The sequence below is a fragment of the Diorhabda carinulata genome, chromosome 10, assembly GCF_026250575.1.
Source record: "Diorhabda carinulata isolate Delta chromosome 10, icDioCari1.1, whole genome shotgun sequence".
Taxonomy (NCBI): Eukaryota; Metazoa; Arthropoda; class Insecta; order Coleoptera; family Chrysomelidae; genus Diorhabda; species Diorhabda carinulata.
In genome coordinates, this window is record NC_079469.1 from 15,011,836 (window position 1) to 15,030,934 (window position 19,099).

At 28.1% G+C, this 19,099-nt stretch overlaps 3 protein-coding genes across 4 annotated transcripts; 1 reads left to right on the plus strand and 2 right to left on the minus strand.

Moving 5' to 3' along the window:
* Positions 1–484: 484 nt before the first annotated feature.
* Positions 485–15,077, minus strand: LOC130898701 (ceramide transfer protein). The gene is made up of 8 exons (XM_057808166.1): positions 14,686–15,077; positions 14,509–14,625; positions 10,691–11,161; positions 2,335–2,508; positions 1,217–1,448; positions 952–1,154; positions 763–895; positions 485–696 (listed from the first exon to the last, which is right to left on the minus strand). The coding sequence occupies exons 1-8, from the start codon at positions 14,890–14,892 to the stop codon at positions 569–571; spliced, it is 1,665 nt and encodes a 554-aa protein (XP_057664149.1). The 5' UTR covers positions 14,893–15,077; the 3' UTR covers positions 485–568.
* A 317-nt stretch (positions 15,078–15,394) lies between these two features.
* On the minus strand, positions 15,395–16,145 carry LOC130898546 (uncharacterized). The gene is made up of 2 exons (XM_057807928.1): positions 15,906–16,145; positions 15,395–15,725 (listed from the first exon to the last, which is right to left on the minus strand). Exons 1-2 carry the CDS (start codon positions 15,918–15,920, stop codon positions 15,417–15,419), a joined length of 324 nt encoding a protein of 107 aa, XP_057663911.1. The 5' UTR covers positions 15,921–16,145; the 3' UTR covers positions 15,395–15,416.
* Positions 15,807–17,856, plus strand: LOC130898547 (uncharacterized). 2 transcript variants are annotated; one of them, XM_057807930.1, is made up of 3 exons: positions 15,807–16,547; positions 17,051–17,133; positions 17,277–17,856. In XM_057807930.1, exons 1-3 carry the CDS (start codon positions 16,530–16,532, stop codon positions 17,392–17,394), a joined length of 219 nt encoding a protein of 72 aa, XP_057663913.1. In that variant the 5' UTR covers positions 15,807–16,529; the 3' UTR covers positions 17,395–17,856. The 2 variants fall into 2 exon arrangements, with proteins under 2 accessions (XP_057663913.1, XP_057663912.1); XM_057807929.1 differs by having other exon boundaries at positions 15,807–16,106; positions 17,277–17,850.
* The last annotated feature ends 1,243 nt before the right edge of the window (positions 17,857–19,099 follow it).

Sequence of the window (19,099 nt, forward strand, 5' to 3'; positions counted from 1 at the left end):
TAAAAAGTTCAAAATCGAGAAGATTTCCTTGAATCTAAATTCTAACTTCGGTATGTTAATGCTAGGTGGCGCCACAATAGTATTTAAATGAATCACCATTAAAAAAATCAATTCGTGAAATAGTATCACCATCTGTTGGATAATAGCCAAACCACAGCATAAAAATGTGAAAAGTCTAGAAAATTAATCCAAATTTCGGCATCTGATTGCTAGATGGCGCTATCAATTATATTTCTTTAACTAGTACTTTGGGTTTTCCATTGTTATAATATAATTTGTAATCCATGCATCGCCATCTTTCCGATAATACTCAAACTTTATTCTTCAGTCTACTGTATATTCAGAAATTAGTAGAATTTGTGAAGTATTTTAGACCCTCTAGTATAGATGGCGCACCCAGTTTTATTTTGATATTTTCCCGTTATGGTATCCTATCTTTTAACATATGGGGTGCAGGAAAATTAAAAAAAAAAACAACAATAAACAAATTTGATTATTTATTTAATATTTAATAGTATTTATATAATAAACAAACGAATTTGTAATAAAATAGACTTAACAATATCGATCAAAACATAATCGGCTTATGTATCGTTTGATTTTTGACATAACCTGTGAAACGTTTCAAAAATTTAGGATACTCCCTCTTATAAACCGCCCTCAACACCGAAGCCGGCGCCCAACCCCCGGGATTCACTGAAACAAAAACAATAAAACCATCAAAACACTATTCAAATACCAATCTACCGGATTTTTACGTACCTACGGAGCAGTAAGTTATTTTACACGATAAATTGTCCCTCGTCAACGATTTACCGTCCTTGGGAGGATCGACGGTAGTCTGACACAACAGACACACCGTCAAGAAAATCCTCACGCATTTACCGTTGTTAGCCTGCAAAGAAGAAAAAACTTTATGGAAAATCGACAAGAAAAGCAAACAATCCTTACAGGATAACCGGGATAATCCATGGAATTATTAACCACCGCCCAAATATCAGGACCGTCTCGATCTTTTTCGTTGGGCAATTTCCTTATATGCGACCAGAACAGTCCTTCGCGTTGACTTGCAGGCCAAATCCTTTTGTGGGTTTGCAAAAATACCAGAGTGTCCTCCGATATGGTTTCCAGGACCGTCATGTGTTCCAAGGTGGCTGGAATTAAACACGTCATTTTGTTTTTTCTTTAAGGAATTTTTTTTTTCGGTGTAGCTTACTTTCCCAATCGTATCGGTATTGGGGGGTGAAGAAATAATGGCAGACTTCGTGTCCGGTGATGCCTTTCACTACGTGTACGGCTTTAAGGGGGTCGCACACCATACCGTCGACTTCTTCTTCTCGCCGGTACATTTTCATTTCGCCATCTTCGGCGAATAATTGCCAACCGACGCCGCATTCGCCGATACCCATTTTGGCGATTTCTATTTGGGTGTGTACCACGTGTTCGATCTGATATTTTTTACCAAAAAAAAAAAATGGAAATTTAAAACATTATAGGTTATGTACAAAAAATACAAAAATAAAATAATTGGATATATACAGTATGGAAAAATGAATTTTTGAAAAGGAAACATCTTATTCGACAGAATAGACAATCGAAAATTGACAACTGAGACGTCAAAGGACATTTGATAATAGACAAACGACAATCGATAATAGATTATTATTTGATTACAATCGATAATCGAGAATCGACTAACAAAAGTTGATAATCGATAATCCATACACATGAATCAAGAATAGATAGACACAATCGATAATCAATAAACGACAATAGAAAATTGAAAATGACAAATGATCATAGCTAAACGTCATTTGCTAAACAAAAATCTATTATCGATTATTAATTGACAATAGATAATCCATAGAGAACAATTGATAATTGAAAAGGACAATAGAAACTCCGTAACCTCAAAACAGGATGCTAGAACATGTCTAACTGGTGCTAAAAATAGATATTTTGACATAAAATCTAAAAAATAGAGCGAACAAATCGATTACAACGACAATAATGACACCAAGACCTATCAAATGGGTTATAAGGACATTCTATTGGAAATTATTGAGTTTTGTTTTCATAGAACTTGTTCGTAATGTTTCTAGAAGACGTTCTAAGTGGAAAATGGGCTCTAAAAACAGAAATATTGACTCTAAGACATGTCAAACAAACGGTAAGGCATTAATAAAGATCAATTTATCAATAAAAGAAACAAAAGCTACAAAATAAAACATTTCACTCAATAAAACATAATGTCACTTATAAAAAATCCCGAAAAACACAATTTCTCAACATAAAAAAAAACAAATTATTAATCAAATTAATGTTTAAATATACCTCCGGCCAAAGTCGGTGTAAAGTAGCGGGCGACGTCGAAGGAGGAGGAGTATCGGGTACCATTTGACCCGTTTTCAATCTATCCCTCAATTCCTGTTCCTCCTCCATCTTATCCAGACCGGATTCTAGAGCATCGTAAAATTCGTCGTCGGCCAAAACACTGTGAGGTCCTTCCTAACAACAAACATACGTCAATCTCACGCAAAAACGAAAATTCATCAAAAACTAATACTCATTATCAATAATTTTCGTTAAAATACCAACCACCAATTCAAAATATCGAAATCACTAAGCTAAATAAACCATTTACGCATTTTTTCCAAACTAGACGATAATAAACACACTATTTACGTAATTTTTTGAAAAAATTCGAATAAATTTGAATGCAATTGTCACTATTTGAGGTCAATAATTGTAACTTCCATATAAACAATAGATTCGTAATTTTAATGTAAACAATTCGATTTAACCTCGTATATCAAACCACGTGTACCAATTACGATCACCTGATTTCGAATCACACGTCAATTTAATCAATTTGAAACGAAATTTTTCATAGATTTATGGAAAACAAACATCGAATACACCAGATTTTTTTTTTACCACCACGTACAATTAAAATCGAAAAATTAAGGTCGAGGTTTAATTAATTTTAACGAAGCATCAAAAATATTTTTACTTACAATTTTATATCCACGAAATTTCATTGTAACACCACGTAAAAAACGAAATATCAATTGTTATACATTTAACTGCCGTTGGAAGACTGAATAAATGTTTAGCGCGGGTGTTTTATGGTAGTCAGGGTCGGCTACACACACAATTGATCGTTTCATTTTATATTTAATACGAATAATTAACTAATTACGTATTTTTTACCACTTTAAAAACCTAAGCTAACCACTTTGAATGATACGTAAATTTTAGGTTATTCTTCTTTTTTTTAATGACATTGCCTCTACCGTATAATGTTTTAACCTATTCTGTAGTGATCGTAGTCTCATAGACCAAGACCAAATTACGAAGAAAAGAATATGAAAATTATAGAATTAATACTAAAAATAGAGAGAAATACTAACTACTGTTATCACTTTCTATTCTGATTCGATCGCTGTTAGTTCCGTACAGAAAGTAATAAAATCCGATGGTCTCTCTGTATTTAATTTAATTCTATAATCAAGATACGTATTAATAAAAATTTTGAAAAAAAAAATTTTTTTATTAAATATACTGAGTAATAAATTTATGTACTTTCTTTATCGTAATATCGAAATAAAACGTTTATATGTTACAAAAAAATTAATTACGTAAAATAAACACATTTCAAAATAATAAATATACAGTATGATAAATTTTACCTTGCCATAAATATTTAATCACGTAAGTGGGTATGAAATACTACCTTATTGAATGAATATCATAATTCGAATGCAATGAATGATAATGTATAATTTATAAATCGAACAGGATCGTCTCAAGTATATGAATAATGTCACTTCAAATAATTCAAATTTAATTTTTTTAAATTATTGTTAATGTATAATTTATAAATTGAACAGGATCGGCTCAAGCATAATGAATAATGCCACTTCAAATAATTTAAATCCAATTTTTTTAAATGATTGTTAATGAATAATTTATAAATCGAACAGAATCGGCTCAAGTAAAATGAATAAAGTCACTTCAAAATAATTCAAGTATATTTTTTTTAGATTAAATTTCAAAATACGTACTGAGTACTTGTAACATGTAATGTTGATACAATTTTTATCTTCATTAGATTATTGATGTTATTTAATTGGTCAAAATGTGTAGTCGTTTATAACTGTTAGTTATTCATTGATAAGACAAATGTAAATATGTTAAATTATCATAATTGAAACATTGAAATTGAAACTGAGAGTTCAAAGTTAAAAATCAAATTTCAATAATCATTAAATATCACCTCAAAGTAGTAACCAAAAATAAAGTCACTAAAAACGATGGAAAAATGTGAGGTTTTTATCTAAATACTTATCCAAATATAAATATGATAATTATACTAGTTTTTAAAGAAATTAGGTTATTTAGATCACATGGTAATATTTGTTGATAGATCAACATTGCAAACATTTTTTTAATGATAGTAATAAACTTACCTCCACTTGTAACCAACAACACGAATTTATAAAAAGTATAGTCCGTTCATACAAAAAGTGAAAATATTGAGAATCTACTAAATAAACAATATTTGGAAATGTATAGTCCATTCATACACATAACGAACAAATATTAAATTGACCAACAATACGATTTCATAAAAAGTATAGTCCGTTCATACAAAAAGTGAAAATATTAAGAATCTACTAAATAAACAATATTTGGAAATGTATAGTCCATTCATACACATAACGAACAAATATTAAGTTGACCAACAACACGAATTTACAAAAAGTATAGTCCGTTCATACAAAAAGTGAAAATATTAAGAATCTACTAAATAAACAATATTTGGAAATGTATAGTCCATTCATACACATAACGAACAAATATTAAGTTGACCAACAACACGAATTTACAAAAAGTATAGTCCGTTCATACAAAAAGTGGAAATATTAAGAATCTACTAAATTCACAATATTTGGAAATGTATAGTCCATTTATACACATAACGAAGATACATTGGAGTAATCAACAACACGAATTTACAAAAAGTATAGTCCGTTCATACAAAAAGTGAAAATATTAAGAAACTACTAAATAAACAATATTTGGAAATGTATAGTCCATTCATACACATAACGAACAAATATTAAATTGACCAACAATACGATTTCATAAAAAGTATAGTCCGTTCATACAAAAAGTGGAAATATTAAGAATCTACTAAATTCACAATATTTGGAAATGTATAGTCCATTCATACACATAACGAAGATACATTGGAGTAATCAACAACACGAATTTACAAAAAGTATAGTCCGTTCATACAAAAAGTGAAAATATTAAGAATCTACTAAATAAACAATATTTGGAAATGTATAGTCCATTCATACACATAACGAACAAATATTAAATTGACCAACAATACGATTTCATAAAAAGTATAGTCCGTTCATACAAAAAGTGGAAATATTAAGAATCTACTAAATTCACAATATTTGGAAATGTATAGTCCATTCATACACATAACGAAGATACATTAGAGTAATCAACAACACGAATTTACAAAAAGTATAGTCCGTTCATACAAAAAGTGAAAATATTAAGAAACTACTAAATAAACAATATTTGGAAATGTATAGTCCATTCATACACATAACGAACAAATATTAAATTGACCAACAATACGATTTCATAAAAAGTATAGTCCGTTCATACAAAAAGTGGAAATATTAAGAATCTACTAAATTCACAATATTTGGAAATGTATAGTCCATTCATACACATAACGAAGATACATTGGAGTAATCAACAACACGAATTTACAAAAAGTATAGTCCGTTCATACAAAAAGTGAAAATATTAAGAATCTACTAAATAAACAATATTTGGAAATGTATAGTCCATTCATACACATAACGAACAAATATTAAGTTGACCAACAACACGAATTTACAAAAAGTATAGTCCGTTCATACAAAAAGTGGAAATATTAAGAATCTACTAAATTCACAATATTTGGAAATGTATAGTCCATTTATACACATAACGAAGATACATTGGAGTAATCAACAACACGAATTTACAAAAAGTATAGTCCGTTCATACAAAAAGTGAAAATATTAAGAAACTACTAAATAAACAATATTTGGAAATGTATAGTCCATTCATACACATAACGAACAAATATTAAATTGACCAACAATACGATTTCATAAAAAGTATAGTCCGTTCATACAAAAAGTGGAAATATTAAGAATCTACTAAATACACAATATTTGGAAATGTATAGTCCATTCATACACATAACGAAGATACATTGGAGTAATCAACAACACGAATTTACAAAAAGTATAGTCCGTTCATACAAAAAGTGAAAATATTAAGAAACTACTAAATAAACAATATTTGGAAATGTATAGTCCATTCATACACATAACGAACAAATATTAAATTGACCAACAATACGATTTCATAAAAAGTATAGTCCGTTCATACAAAAAGTGGAAATATTAAGAATCTACTAAATTCACAATATTTGGAAATGTATAGTCCATTCATACACATAACGAAGATACATTAGAGTAATCAACAACACGAATTTACAAAAAGTATAGTCCGTTCATACAAAAAGTGAAAATATTAAGAAACTACTAAATAAACAATATTTGGAAATGTATAGTCCATTCATACACATAACGAACAAATATTAAATTGACCAACAATACGATTTCATAAAAAGTATAGTCCGTTCATACAAAAAGTGGAAATATTAAGAATCTACTAAATTCACAATATTTGGAAATGTATAGTCCATTCATACACATAACGAAGATACATTGGAGTAATCAACAACACGAATTTACAAAAAGTATAGTCCGTTCATACAAAAAGTGAAAATATTAAGAATCTACTAAATAAACAATATTTGGAAATGTATAGTACATTCATACACATAACGAACAAATATTAAATTGACCAACAATACGATTTCATAAAAAGTATAGTCCGTTCATACAAAAAGTGGAAATATTAAGAATCTACTAAATTCACAATATTTGGAAATGTATAGTCCATTCATACACATAACGAAGATACATTGGAGTAATCAACAACACGAATTTATAAAAAGTATAGTCCGTTCATACAAAAAGTGAAAATATTAAGAATCTACTAAATAAACAATATTTGGAAATGTATAGTCCATTCATACACATAACGAACAAATATTAAATTGACCAACAATACGATTTCATAAAAAGTATAGTCCGTTCATACAAAAAGTGGAAATATTAAGAATCTACTAAATTCACAATATTTGGAAATGTATAGTCCATTCATACACATAACGAAGATACATTGGAGTAATCAACAACACGAATTTACAAAAAGTATAGTCCGTTCATACAAAAAGTGAAAATATTAAGAATCTACTAAATAAACAATATTTGGAAATGTATAGTACATTCATACACATAACGAACAAATATTAAATTGACCAACAATACGATTTCATAAAAAGTATAGTCCGTTCATACAAAAAGTGGAAATATTAAGAATCTACTAAATTCACAATATTTGGAAATGTATAGTCCATTCATACACATAACGAAGATACATTGGAGTAATCAACAACACGAATTTACAAAAAGTATAGTCCGTTCATACAAAAAGTGAAAATATTAAGAATCTACTAAATAAACAATATTTGGAAATGTATAGTCCATTCATACACATAACGAACAAATATTAAATTGACCAACAATACGATTTCATAAAAAGTATAGTCCGTTCATACAAAAAGTGGAAATATTAAGAATCTACTAAATTCACAATATTTGGAAATGTATAGTCCATTCATACACATAACGAAGATACATTGGAGTAATCAACAACACGAATTTACAAAAAGTATAGTCCGTTCATACAAAAAGTGAAAATATTAAGAATCTACTAAATAAACAATATTTGGAAATGTATAGTCCATTCATACACATAACGAACAAATATTAAATTGACCAACAATACGATTTCATAAAAAGTATAGTCCGTTCATACAAAAAGTGGAAATATTAAGAATCTACTAAATTCACAATATTTGGAAATGTATAGTCCATTCATACACATAACGAACAAATATTAAATTGACCAACAATACGATTTCATAAAAAGTATAGTCCGTTCATACAAAAAGTGGAAATATTAAGAATCTACTAAATTCACAATATTTGGAAATGTATAGTCCATTCATACACATAACGAAGATACATTGGAGTAATCAACAACACGAATTTACAAAAAGTATAGTCCGTTCATACAAAAAGTGAAAATATTAAGAATCTACTAAATAAACAATATTTGGAAATGTATAGTCCATTCATACACATAACGAAGATACATTGGAGTAATCAACAACACGAATTTACAAAAAGTATAGTCCGTTCATACAAAAAGTGAAAATATTAAGAATCTACTAAATAAACAATATTTGGAAATGTATAGTCCATTCATACACATAACGAACAAATATTAAATTGACCAACAATACGATTTCATAAAAAGTATAGTCCGTTCATACAAAAAGTGGAAATATTAAGAATCTACTAAATTCACAATATTTGGAAATGTATAGTCCATTCATACACATAACGAAGATACATTGGAGTAATCAACAACACGAATTTACAAAAAGTATAGTCCGTTCATACAAAAAGTGAAAATATTAAGAATCTACTAAATAAACAATATTTGGAAATGTATAGTCCATTCATACACATAACGAACAAATATTAAATTGACCAACAATACGATTTCATAAAAAGTATAGTCCGTTCATACAAAAAGTGGAAATATTAAGAATCTACTAAATTCACAATATTTGGAAATGTATAGTCCATTCATACACATAACGAACAAATATTAAATTGACCAACAATACGATTTCATAAAAAGTATAGTCCGTTCATACAAAAAGTGGAAATATTAAGAATCTACTAAATTCACAATATTTGGAAATGTATAGTCCATTCATACACATAACGAAGATACATTGGAGTAATCAACAACACGAATTTACAAAAAGTATAGTCCGTTCATACAAAAAGTGAAAATATTAAGAATCTACTAAATAAACAATATTTGGAAATGTATAGTACATTCATACACATAACGAACAAATATTAAATTGACCAACAATACGATTTCATAAAAAGTATAGTCCGTTCATACAAAAAGTGGAAATATTAAGAATCTACTAAATTCACAATATTTGGAAATGTATAGTCCATTCATACACATAACGAAGATACATTGGAGTAATCAACAACACGAATTTACAAAAAGTATAGTCCGTTCATACAAAAAGTGAAAATATTAAGAATCTACTAAATAAACAATATTTGGAAATGTATAGTACATTCATACACATAACGAACAAATATTAAATTGACCAACAATACGATTTCATAAAAAGTATAGTCCGTTCATACAAAAAGTGGAAATATTAAGAATCTACTAAATTCACAATATTTGGAAATGTATAGTCCATTCATACACATAACGAAGATACATTGGAGTAATCAACAACACGAATTTACAAAAAGTATAGTCCGTTCATACAAAAAGTGAAAATATTAAGAATCTACTAAATAAACAATATTTGGAAATGTATAGTCCATTCATACACATAACGAACAAATATTAAATTGACCAACAATACGATTTCATAAAAAGTATAGTCCGTTCATACAAAAAGTGGAAATATTAAGAATCTACTAAATTCACAATATTTGGAAATGTATAGTCCATTCATACACATAACGAAGATACATTGGAGTAATCAACAACACGAATTTACAAAAAGTATAGTCCGTTCATACAAAAAGTGAAAATATTAAGAATCTACTAAATAAACAATATTTGGAAATGTATAGTCCATTCATACACATAACGAACAAATATTAAATTGACCAACAATACGATTTCATAAAAAGTATAGTCCGTTCATACAAAAAGTGGAAATATTAAGAATCTACTAAATTCACAATATTTGGAAATGTATAGTCCATTCATACACATAACGAACAAATATTAAATTGACCAACAATACGATTTCATAAAAAGTATAGTCCGTTCATACAAAAAGTGGAAATATTAAGAATCTACTAAATTCACAATATTTGGAAATGTATAGTCCATTCATACACATAACGAAGATACATTGGAGTAATCAACAACACGAATTTATAAAAAGTATAGTCCGTTCATACAAAAAGTGAAAATATTAAGAAACTACTAAATAAACAATATTTGGAAATGTACAGTCCATTCATACACATAACGAACAAATATTAAATTGACCAACAATACGATTTCATAAAAAGTATAGTCCGTTCATACAAAAAGTGGAAATATTAAGAATCTACTAAATTCACAATATTTGGAAATGTATAGTCCATTCATACACATAACGAAGATACATTGGAGTAATCAACAACACGAATTTATAAAAAGTATAGTCCGTTCATACAAAAAGTGAAAATATCGAAAAACGATACGATATAAGGAAATGTATAGTCCATTCATACAAATACAGAAGATATTGGAAAAAAGCGATAAAATTCGGGTTTCCTTACACAAAGTAACGATTCCGCATTCCGATTTCGTCGACAAAAACCTGGAAAAAAAAAAGAAAAAGAAATTGTTCCAAACTCACCTCGAGGTCCGGTCCCGGATGTACATTTCTGATCTTCTGTATTTGCGTGAAATACGATTGCGATAAAGCCTCGGCCCTTTTGCGTTTCTCCACTTCTTTATCGAGTCGTTTCCGCCAAGATTCCTCACGTTGGGTCATCAATTCCGCACAATGTTCCAAGGTTTCTATGACTGCCGTAGTGGTCGATTTGAAAGTCAACGCCTCCCCTTTGAAATCGAGCACTTTGTCCGCGAAGGGCGGTCCGTTTTTGGCATGCTTAACGCAATAATCGAAATACCCTTGCAAGGTGTCGATTTGTCTGCATAATATGTCTTTGAAAGTGCCTATTTCGGCTAATTTTTCTTTGACGTTTCGCGAGGATTTTTTGAAACTGTTACCGGAAGCGGTACTGAACGTGTTCGATTGCAGACTGACAGTCGAACCATGACGTTTCAGGCTGTTTTCGGAGCCGGTGCCGTAACCAGATTCGACCTGATCGGATTAAATTGATTTGATTATTTTGTTATTCATTTTGGGACGGATAAATGACAAAAAGAAAAATTGGAAATTCTAATACGGTGTGATGATTTTTTTTCAATTTTTTCTTTCGAATTTTCCTATTTTTGCCCAAATTAAGAATTTTATTTTTCTTTATTTTTTTTATCGAATTTTTTGATACTTTTCGTATACTAACTAACTACATTTTTTCAAAATTTACTGGTAATTTCTCGTTTTTTGAAAATTTTTTCGTAATTTCTCATTTTTTCAAATTTTTCCAATTTTATCGCATGTAAAAGTATTTTTACTGATTTTCTTGTATTTTTTCCGAATTTTCGAATTTGTCACGATTTAAAAGAGTTTTTTATTTGATGAAATATTTCCGAATTTTCCTATTTTTATCCTAATTGAAAATTTTTTTAGTATCTTTCTAGTTTTTTTTTTATTTCTTTTTTCGTAATATTGAAGATTTTTCAAGAAATTTCCTCCTATAATCAGAGTTTTTCAATTTTTTCCACATATAAAATATTTTCTACTGATTTTCTTTCATATTTTCTTAATTTCATTTTTTAATTTTATTTTATTTTTTCTCAATTTTGCAACTATTATTTTATATTAATTTTTTTTTAATTTTCTTAGTTTTTTCAAATTTTCTGATTTTTTTTGTATAATAAAGATGTTTCTTCTATATATTGAAGATTTTTTTCTTATTTTTACCTTATTTTTTATTTTTCGTATATTAAAGTTGTTTTATTTCAATTTTCTCGTATTTTTTCCGAATTTTCTCGTATTTCGTTTATGTTTTTGAATGTTTCAATTGTTTTCTTGTATTAAAAATTCTTTATTTTAATTTTCATATTTTTTCCGAATTTTTTTCGATATATTTTATTTTTTCCAATTTTCCAGCATTTTCGTAAATTGAAGACTTTTTGCAATTTTTTCCGCAATTTTCTTGTATTTTGTTTCGAGTTTCCGAAAATTTTCCGTATATCGAAGATTCCCATTCGAATTTTCACTTATTTTTTCGAATATAATTTTTTTTTGGAATTTTCTAATATTCAACCGAGTTTTTTTGTAATTAAATTTTTTTTTTGCATTTTAAACGTTTCAATAAAATTTTTTAACATTTCCTTGGTTTTCAAGAACACTTTTAAGCCTTCAAGCCAAGTTTTTTTAGCTTTCAACTTATTTTTCAATTTTTTTTCTAATTTTCTGTTTTTTGTTCCTAATTTTCTTGTATTTTCCCGAATTATCTCCTATTCTTTTATTCAAATACTGTATTATTGATTTTCCCCCCATATTTTCTCGTATTTTTTTCGAATTTACTCGCATTTACTTCTCGCAAACAATTTATTGAATTTTCCATGCTTTCGAGAAAAAATAATAAAATTGACAACGTCGCAATCTTTACCTATGCTTTTATATTAACTTATGAAACCACCCCTGTAAAATATCAACAACTGACAGATCCTCACCGATTTTTTTCTGCAGAAAACTATTTAAACAAAAAAAAATCAAAAATTTACGTCGGAAATTGGAAAATTTTACCTTATATCCGGGCATCGGTATCCAATGCGAAGCGGGAATGAAATTTTCACGAAAACCGTAGAGAAATTCATATTTATGTCTAACATTCGACATGTATCTGTATAATAAAAGATAAAAACGCAACTAGAACGATGTGTCAACCTTGGAAACTTGCGCGAGCGGAAACGGAAACGAATTTTTCAGGTAACTCGCCCTCCACGATTGAATTAAAACGTTCTTTTTGATAAAACGATTTTTTTTCTAGTAAAAATCAACATTTTTGACTAAATATACGAAAATAAATGACAACTACTCATGATTAATTTGTTATTGTGCAAGCGGAAGCGGATTCTTTATCAAAAAGTGTGATAACTTTATTCGATAATATACAGCGTGAATAGTAGCATTGAAAATATACACAGTGAACGTTAAAATAACCCAATTAATAATGAAATTGTTTATATATAACAATAAACGAAAAAAAAAAAGAGATGATATTAAGAATTTTTCACGTTTTTCTGATTTTTAGTGTTTCATTTTCCTCCCATTTTCGAATTTTCCTCCGATTTTTTGTGGAATATTATGTTTGACAGCACCTTAAGCCCGATGTGATTAAATTGTAGACAATTATCTAATTTCTCTCAATCTAGGCAAAATGGAATTAGGCAACTCCGCAACTTTGATTAGATCCAAAAAATGATCGAATATTTCCAATTTTTGAGAAAAAGCTCACAAAATAGATTTGGGACTTTATTAGGTTTTATAGATTTTTAAAATTTCCAATTTTTTCAATTTCCCTCCCACTTTCCAATTTCTTGCTAATATACCGAATTTGCTGAAACATTACATTTCACAACATCACATCCAATTAAAAAATTTCCCTAGATCTGGGAAAAAATAAATTGGGCATCACTGTAACCTCAATATCTTTCTATTTGAGAAATTATCTTATTTTCACAGTTCCTTAAAAAAACAAAAGAAACAGTTTTCAAACAAAAGGCGTGATAATTTGATTCAATAATATACAGTATGATTGCTAAAATTAGAAATATACACAATGTTGAAAATAACCCAATTAATATAACAAACAACAGATTTTTATTACAAAAATGTGGTAATTTGACATATTTAAAACATTTTTGAGCTAATTCAAATTTTTAATTTTTCCCCATTGTCAATTTATTTCTAAATAAACTGAATTTTCCAAAATTACATTTCACAACACCACATCATATAATCAACAAAATTTCCAAGATCTAAAGAAAAATAAGTTAGGCAACACTGTAATCTCAACACCTTTCTATTTAAAAGTTTTTGTCAAAAAATAAACAAGAAACAGATACAGTATGTTCTAAATTGAAATAATACTGGGTAAGCATCTAACAAATTTTCTAATTAGTAGCATTAATAAAGAAATATTATAGATGTAGCAACACCACATAACCTATTTATGACACTACCTTTAAATAATACTTAGTGTTACATTCAGAAGTGATTAGATCTACGAATTTAACTGTAAAATGTGTAATAAAAGCCTTAATTATCACTTTCTGTAATTTTTTGATTTTCCTAATATGAAAATGATCCAAAATTTACAAAAATAACTACACTGAGTTGAGATACCTTGACGCACAAGAGACCTTTAAAACACTTCATGGCGATGATCACACAACTAAAATATTTTGATTAGATAAACTTAAAATAAATCAAGTTTTATGGCAATCCCTGTTTACACTAAAGGAAATTGTTTATTTACAACGTTTTCTGTAAAAACAACAAAAATAGGTCGTGCTACTGCTAGAACAAATACTTACCTTGAAAGATTCTAAAGCCTCGACCCAACTCTGTTTACTTTCAACCGAATTCGCCCGCAGATACCACACACAATCATTTACAGATACATCAAATCTGCATTCGTCAAATTCGTGGGGCTGGAAAAGAACACGCAGATAATATTTCGATAAAAGTTAGTTATTTGTATATAACCTCACTTTTATGACAGCCTTGGCGAGAGATAGGGCTCCTCTACATCCGTAACCGCTTTCTTGTTCACTTTTGTAATAAGAAAGTGTACCGTTTTTCAATACTATGTACCTATCCTGCCATCCGTGTATGTAATTCGTCCATTTACTTAACACACCTGAAAATTCCGTATGAGTTTCCAGATCTGAATCATCGCTGCTGTGACCCTCTGCCATACTACTTTAAATGTTTCGGTGATATATTCGTAGAAATTAACATTTCGTGCGAATTAACGCATATATATAGTAAGAAATTATATTTATAATTAAAATTTACTTAATGTTTATTAACAATTTTTATACTTTACTTTTAATGACAAACATGACAAGTTGTAGTGACTCATCACACTTATTCTTTTCGTACTGGCCTTTTTCATATCGAATCGACAGTTATATTTCCATTTATAGATTTATTCTACGTTTATATTTTCAATACTATTATCATAATTTGATATTAATAGAAGTTAATACATAATGTAGAAATAGTTTTAGTATTTATGATATAATCCAATCCATAAATATAGTCATATTGTTATGTCTATGAAAATCAATATTATTGACAATTGACAACTGATATTAGCCTTTTTAATAAAATTTACAAGGAAAGATTGACAAATGGCAAATTAGATTGCTCTTTCTCATATCAAGTAAATTGCCATATAAATAAAACTCAAATTTTTAAATATTTATTTGACGTATTTCTATAAACCATCTTGACCGTTATATTCAACTCCTCCTAGATGGCCTGCGTCTCTAATTCTTTGCGCCGCTAACCTTTCTCTATCGAAACCATCGATACCTAACCCCAATCTCTCTATGGCTTTTTCTCCAAGATACCCATTTAATTCTGTATATTGTCTGGAACGTCTTATTCCAACGTCTGGATCAAAAGGCCACATTTGGTCTTTATGTAGAACCGGATGTCCGGCGACATTGAATTGAACTAAGTCTTTTACAAGGGTGGCTATTTCCCCTCGACATAAGCCGATCAAGAATGACAAGATAATTAACTAAAAGAAGAAGAAGTTTGGTTGCCATTAATGTGTGTTGAAGATTGAAAATTAGTTGAAAAAGAAGAAAGTATAGTTGATATAAAAAAAAAACAGTGAAATTATTGAAGAAAACAATGAAAGTATTAAAGAAAACAGTAAAATTATTAAAGAAAAATAGAGATGTAAAAAGTGACTTACCTTCGGAAAAATCATTTTTATAACGTTTATTTGTGGAATGTGTTTACAATTGGTTTTAAAAGAAACTATCTTTAAATTTAAACGAAAGTGAAAGCGTCTAGTGCAGAATTCATAAATATTTAGGACGTCGTATAGAAGTGGAACTATTACTTAATTAACTTACAACTTGGGTAATAATTAATGACAAATGCGGCAAGAAAAGTAATTAATTTCGTATTTATCGTGCAGGGTAGTATATAGAGTGAGAAATAGTTTTACATAGGTTTCAATTGCTTAAATGGAATTTAAATGTTGCCAAATTTAACACAATTTCAGACTAAATATTTTCAAGTTATGTAGTATTGATTTTTTTGTTTTTGTTTCAAATTTTATGCACAAAAATGAAAATAAATTCATTTTTATTTAAAATAAATTAAACGAAATGTTCATTTTTATATTACGACATCGAGACTATTATAAAAATTAATCATTATCGACGTAATCGTCCTTCCTAATTACATAAACTGTATATGCTATGACCCTATAATGTATAGTGGGAAACTTTCACGTTGTTTTCACTTTCTACAGTTTTGCTTCTTTTAAATTAGTATTAAACCATTCACAGTGTTTTGCACAACAATAAAAATGTCAAAACTAATTTTGGTGAGTGAAAAAATTTTTTCTCAATTTAAATTTTAATAAAAATTCATTCCTATGGAGTTAATTTCACTTTAGAATATAAGTAAATTTAATTGACTTTGAAAATATTATTGGAGAAAAAGTTAGGTTAGGAAATTTCGTTCACGTTTTCTGTAAAGATCGATTCTTGTTATTATCGATTCCGAATCGATTCTAGTAGTTGGCGCAACGTGTAAATACGAATTAGAATCTATTAACTGTTTATTTACGTCAATTTTTGAGGTTAGAAGATTTTGCAAACAAACGAGACGAAAATAATCGATAGTATGCGGTAAAATATCGAATAGAATCGATTCTAATCGAGACAAAAATGAGGTTAGAAGTTGATTTCGTCGAATTTCTGGTTTCTTCTACATTGTTTTCGATATAGAGGAGTAGTAAAACATATTTTGAACGTATTGTAATAAAAATAATCATAATTACATCAATAAAAGCCGATTTTATAAATATTTTGTTATTTATTTCAGTTTCTTTTCACTGTCTTCTGTTTAGTATTCATTACGGATACGACAATTCAACCTAGGGCTCCAAATTTTCAATATTACGAAAGGTGAGTGGGTATGAGTGAAAAATTGGGAGGGAGAATAAGGGAAATATGAAATTTATGCAGGGTGTAGTAGATTAAACGAAAATTTTAAAGGGGAAATGGAAAATTCCTATTTGAAATGAGTTTAGTGGAAAATTATGTTTCAGGCCGAAGTATAGGTACCCGTATTACGACGAAAATGGCGTAGGAAGGCTTCTGTACGGTTACGGGGACGATAAACTGTATAAATATACGGTTTTTTCCCCGTTAGAGGGGATACATTAAATATTTTTATCAATATTTCGCTAGTATAGTCAAATATTCATATTTATTGTGAAAAATTTCGTCTTACATTCGCACATTTCGAAAAACTTGTGAAATAATCCGAATAAGAGAAAAACCCTGTATGAAAATTCGATAGGCAACTTATCGAAAACCCCTCGTATATTCCGATAACTATAATGTTTTTTATATAAAATAATTTATTGTACTTGATATTTAAACGATAAATTATATACAGAGTGATCTAATTTTATTGATCACATGTTAAAATTTTTTATGAATTATATTGGTTATTAATTTTTGACTACCCCGTATAATATATCACAACTTTATACTGCTATAACGAAGAAGGAAAGGATATTAAAAATTCGGATTAATATACGGGGTGTTTCATTAAAAAACAATTTGATTTTTACTAAAAAATATAAAGTTACTACACGGTTGCCAGATTGAATTCAATAGCCAAAAAACTTGTAAAAATCAAATAGAATAATATAAAAAAATATTTTTGTCTTAATGTATTTTTATGAATAAATTTTATTTATAAAAAGCGAAATTTCATTTGGAAAAACCCAACAAAATACGACCGAAAAATTTGGAAAACCATTCAGTGTAAAAGGTGAGTTAGTTTCATATTTTATTACTCAAAAATTTGATAAAAGTATACAGGGTGTTTCATTAAAAATTAATTACAATAATTTTGTATCACCCTATATATTTAATATTTAACAAAATAGAAGAATCACCTTCTTTTTTGAAATAACGATGTAAATAATTTTGGTCCACACTATATATTCATTTAAAAATATGTTATGGAAATTCTAATGGTCGTTATACACGTTACGGTTTACCGGAGAGGTCCTGTAGCGTGTATGAATCGCTTTAGACAATAAGGAACGAAGAAGATGGAAGAAAAAGAAGAGGAGGAAAATAAAAAAAAATGATGTTATCGATTTTTTTATTTCAATTTTTTATAGAACATATAAATAAATAAAATATATACAAACATTGAAGAGTATTTGATAAATATTAGTCAACAAACGGTATAAAAATTGTTAACATTACGTATATATACAGTATGTCCTTCTAAATTTGATGATTAGCAACTTTTTGAAGTTTAGAAAAGAAAGTTATTCTTGATAAAATGTGGGCGACATTCTAAAAATGCGTAAATAATCATCAACTAACAATTTTTTCAATTTGTATACGAGGTTCGTCAAAAAATAAGTAATTATATCTTATTTATATTGATTGCGTGTCATTGTAAACAATGTAAATTTATTAATTGTTCATAAGAACGTCTTTTTAAGATTTTATCGACTTTTTTGCAAAAAATTACCAATTTTGTTAAATTAAAAAGAATTTCATATTTTTAAATAAACCTCGTATACGACTGAAGAAACTTGATATTTATTGATCGTGATGTAGATTTTAGAATGTGGCCTACATTTTATCAAGAATAACTTTTTTTATAAAAACTGATAATAAAAAAGTTGTAAACATTTCCATATAGGGACATACTGTATATACGTTTAATTCACAAGTTTTTTGTTATTAATTTTAGGAAAAGAAATATTCTTAATAAAATATTTTAAAATATGGAAAACAAGCAACAGCTGTTGAATTTTTTTAGTCGTATACGGGGTTTGTCAAAAAATACGATTCTATTGAAGAGTAAATCATGTTTATATTTAATATAATCGAAAAT